Source organism: Rhododendron vialii, chromosome 2a, assembly GCF_030253575.1.
Source record: "Rhododendron vialii isolate Sample 1 chromosome 2a, ASM3025357v1".
Lineage (NCBI taxonomy): Eukaryota > Viridiplantae > Streptophyta > Magnoliopsida > Ericales > Ericaceae > Rhododendron > Rhododendron vialii.
Window position 1 is genome coordinate 34285804 of NC_080558.1, and position 4140 is coordinate 34289943.

General features: G+C 35.5%; 1 protein-coding gene across 1 annotated transcript; it reads left to right on the plus strand.

Annotated features, from left to right (window-relative positions):
• Window positions 1-829: 829 nt before the first annotated feature.
• LOC131312828 (CASP-like protein 1B2) lies at window positions 830-3167 on the plus strand. Its single transcript, XM_058340827.1, has 3 exons — window positions 830-1203; window positions 1918-2041; window positions 2604-3167. The coding sequence occupies exons 1-3, from the start codon at window positions 953-955 to the stop codon at window positions 2853-2855; spliced, it is 627 nt and encodes a 208-aa protein (XP_058196810.1). The 5' UTR covers window positions 830-952; the 3' UTR covers window positions 2856-3167.
• The last annotated feature ends 973 nt before the right edge of the window (window positions 3168-4140 follow it).

The window sequence follows — 4140 nt, forward strand, 5'->3', positions numbered from 1 at the left end:
TTTTTATTTACCAAAAATCAGGATCGTTACAAAATGTTTTACATGTATAGTGCTTTCCTCATTTTTTACACAACCGAATACCGAAATATAAGTAAAACATTTTACGCCCGAACAAACGGAGCCTAATACAGAAGGCCCAAAAAATAATGGTAAAAGATGATAACTTTTTAAGTTTGTGGGTCAGATTTTATAATAAGAATAATATATTTGTCTTAACCTCTTCATAAAGAATACAAACCCGAGCCCTTAATTTTCCTTTTTTACGCCGTCTCCAAGAATCCAAGCCCTAGCCCCACTCTTAATTCGAATCGGCAAACAATCCCAAGGCGTAAAGAAAACCAAAGAAGATTTTTGAAGGATCTCATATGAAAAAGTTCGCATCGGGTCCCGAAAAAACTCAGAAATGATCCTGCGTGACAGTGCTTCAAAACTACAAAATAATTTTCGGTCCTTTAAACTCCCTTTCAATTTACATGTCGAAGATATCTAGGAACAACAAGTCATTGACTCATATATTAAAAGAAAAAATTTCTCTCCAACACTTAACTACTCCCGTATAATTAATATATGAGTACTACAAAAATAAAACAAATAACGTGGTTTACACTCTTCCGTTGAGACTTGCGGGTGACTGACTACATTTTATTTTCTTGACAACCAAAAAACTGTCACTTGAAAATCAAGTGGTTAGATCTGACTTCACCAAGAAATTAATACAACACACAATACCCTTTATCTTATTATTAGACTTCAAACATGTAGGTAATCCATCTCTCTCTCAACACACTTTCTTTCTCTATAAAAGGGGCAGTCTTCCATTCACACATTATATTGTCCATTAAAGAATCCTCCTCCTTCTTTTTCTTCTTCTTCTTTTTGGGTAAATTCTTCTTCTTCTTCTTCTTCTTCTTCTTCTTCTCTCTCTCTCTCTCTCTCTGTCTCTCTCTCTCTCATGGCTTCAGAAGGAGGTGAAAAGCCAGATGTTGGTTCCAACCAAGTGGGGGCAGCAGCAGTAGTAAAGAAATTACCAAAGGGCGTTTGGGTGGTACCATTGCTGAGGGTGGTAGCATTTTTGGCGACTCTTGCAGCGACGATTGTGATGGGAATTAACAGAGAGACTAAAACAATAGTGGTAGCACTAATTGGAAGCAGCCCTATAAGTGCCACTCTCACTGCCAAGTTCCAACACACTCCAGCATTTGTGTAAGCCTGCTAATTAACCCTTCCTTAATTAATTCCTTTATCTAACATATATATGTCATAACATTATTAACATAGTATTACGTACTACTTTACTCCCAATTCATATTTCACCTGTTAATTGAATTTTTGTAAGTTTCGCATGCGCATGTATTAGAAAATTTAAAAAAAAAAATTTCGGCTCCTTAGTTAAATGTCTTTGTATCATGTTTTCCTCTTTTAATGACTTTATGAATTTTAAAAATCTCCTCATTTTCTTTTTCACCCGATTAAAAAAAATTGTTCAAAACCATTAGCGTCATGCGCGACCCAACTCAAAGAGTTAGAATGTATGATTGGTCAGTGAAACGAAATCACCTTTAATGCCTTTTTAACTTCCCATTTGTAAAATATTTTCAAAAAACCCAGATTTATACTTTGAAGAGCATAAGCATGTGAATCAACTAAAATACAAGGCCCATTTTTTTATTGATGCTTTAGGCCTCCAATTGTCTTGAGCCGGCCCTGAATGCACTTGCTTGCTTTTGTTTTTCGTCTCTTTTTGTTTTCTCAAAGCGAGGTTTAGTGGTCGGTTTTCATAACTGTATGGCTATGTTTTTTGTTGTTGTTGTTGTTGTTGTGGTTGTGAGGCAACCATATGACTTAATTAATTTCAGAAGATACTACGACAGTAAGCAAGTTTATGTATTCTTAAAGTTTATGTATATATGCATGCAGGTTCTTCGTTATTGCCAATGCAATCGCCAGCTTTCATAACCTGTTGATGCTGGCTGTGGAGTGTTTTGGAAACAAGTTTGATTTCAAGGGACTACGTCTTCTGTTGATCCCCATTTTAGACATGGTAATTAATCAATGAGAACACTTTTCCAGGCGTTCGTGTAATTATCCATGTACTAATCCAGGAGCACCGCCACGTGATGCTTCGGACCACTCTAGAACCACACATTTATGTAGAATTCATACGCTTAGTCGTGAACCCTACGAGAATGTGTGATTATGGGCAGTCCGAAACACCACGTGACGGTGCTCACAATCTACTGAATAAATTCACGTTTTCTAGGCATTCTCTATGTTTCATAATCACAAAGGAATTTATCAATTTCAGGCCGATTTTTTCATATTGCAACTAGGAGTACTATATACCAAAAAAAAAAATTTTCTAGTACTTTCACATATTGAACCTGATATTTACTCCCTCCGCCAGATATCATTTATCCTTGTTTAAAATTATATTTGATACTTTCGGATAAAAATAAATGGTACTTAACTTTTTGACCTATTTTGCTCCAATTTAAATATCTCATGTAATATTTTAGATTGGTGTGTAAAAGTTAAAAAATTATAAACAAAATTTCTATAACTTCCTCAAATAACAGCTCTTTGTTTTACCTCTTGTATATCAGATGATAGTGGCCCTTGTGTCAGCTGGGGCAGGTGGAGCAGTATTCATGGGTGAGCTAGGGCGGAATGGTAACTCACATGCTAGGTGGAACAAAATCTGTGACAAGTTCGAGTCCTTCTGCGACCATGGCGCTGGCGCCTTTATCGCCTGCTTCATCGGCCTCCTCCTCCTGATGATCATCAACGTCATTTCCATCCTCAACCTTCGAAATCATCTCAAGTACTCCTCGACCAACTACTCTTTTCTCCCTTGATCGATGCTGCATGCGTGCAGAATTAAGCAAACGAATGAACCAATGAATAATCCTGATGATCGATCATCGAGCCATCCATATCCTTAAACTCGTGTGACTTCATGTGTGTTTATTAGTACTTTCTTAATAACTATCTTGCTGGTTTGGAGAATTGTATTACAGCACTCTTGTTGCAAAAATCTGAAAACACAGACCACTTACTGGTGGTGAGTCCTACAACATGTTAAGTGAACTCCTGTGGAACCCTCCTCTTGTGTGCGATTTGATTCTAGATTTGTGTGTTTTATATATAGTAATGTTACAGTTGTGAAACTTGAGCTTCCAACTTTTGATTTTAAGCTTTGTGATTCTTCTTGTGAATTAAAGAGATCTAGCATGTGTTATTTACCGTTATTGTTTACGTTTGTATGATCTCATTTTAACAAGATTGAGTGCGACTCTATGGAGCAATCGTAGTGTGCCTAGCTCAATATGTTTTTACCAAGATCTCACCATCGTGATCTGATACATTCAGTATATGTAGAATTTGCTGAGTAGATCATTTAGGACAAAAATCAAATTGATCCAATATAACTAACCCCTTGGTCGGTCAACCTTTTGGTATGAAAAAATGAATGATTAGTATAATTCTAAAAATCAAATGTGAAATATAAATCTAACTTGATCATGTCATTTTACCGATATTTGATTAACTTGATTTTTGTTGCAATTGTAATATTCAACGAGCACTATAAGTTGAATGAATCATATGAGTGCATTTGTGCACTGGATCCTACGTCTTGGTAAGGGAAAGTCTTAGATGAAGTTTTTCTATTTGATAGTGGGATGAAGTTAATTAGCCCCTTGGTCGGTCAACCTTTGGTATGAAAAAATGAATGATTAGCATAATTCCAAAAATCAAATTTCAAATATAAATCTATCTTGATCATGTGGTTTTACCAATATTTAATTGACTTGATTTTGCAATTGTAATATTCAATGAACGCTACAAGTTGAATGACTCTATGCCTGTAGGGCATTAGTGCACTTTAGGGATCCTTTGTCTTGGTAAGGGAACAAGGGAAACACCCAGCTATAGATGAAGTTTTTCTATTTGATATTGGGATGAAGTTAATTTTCAAAAGGGGAAAAACAGAAAGATGGAGAAGGAAAATTGATGAAAATAAAAAAATATAGGTGAAAAGAATATTTTCGGAACAATTAGTGGTCATAATCAATCACGTACTCATTATAATCTAATTGAAACAAAAATATATATGACTATGTTTTGAAACAAAAAGGGCAA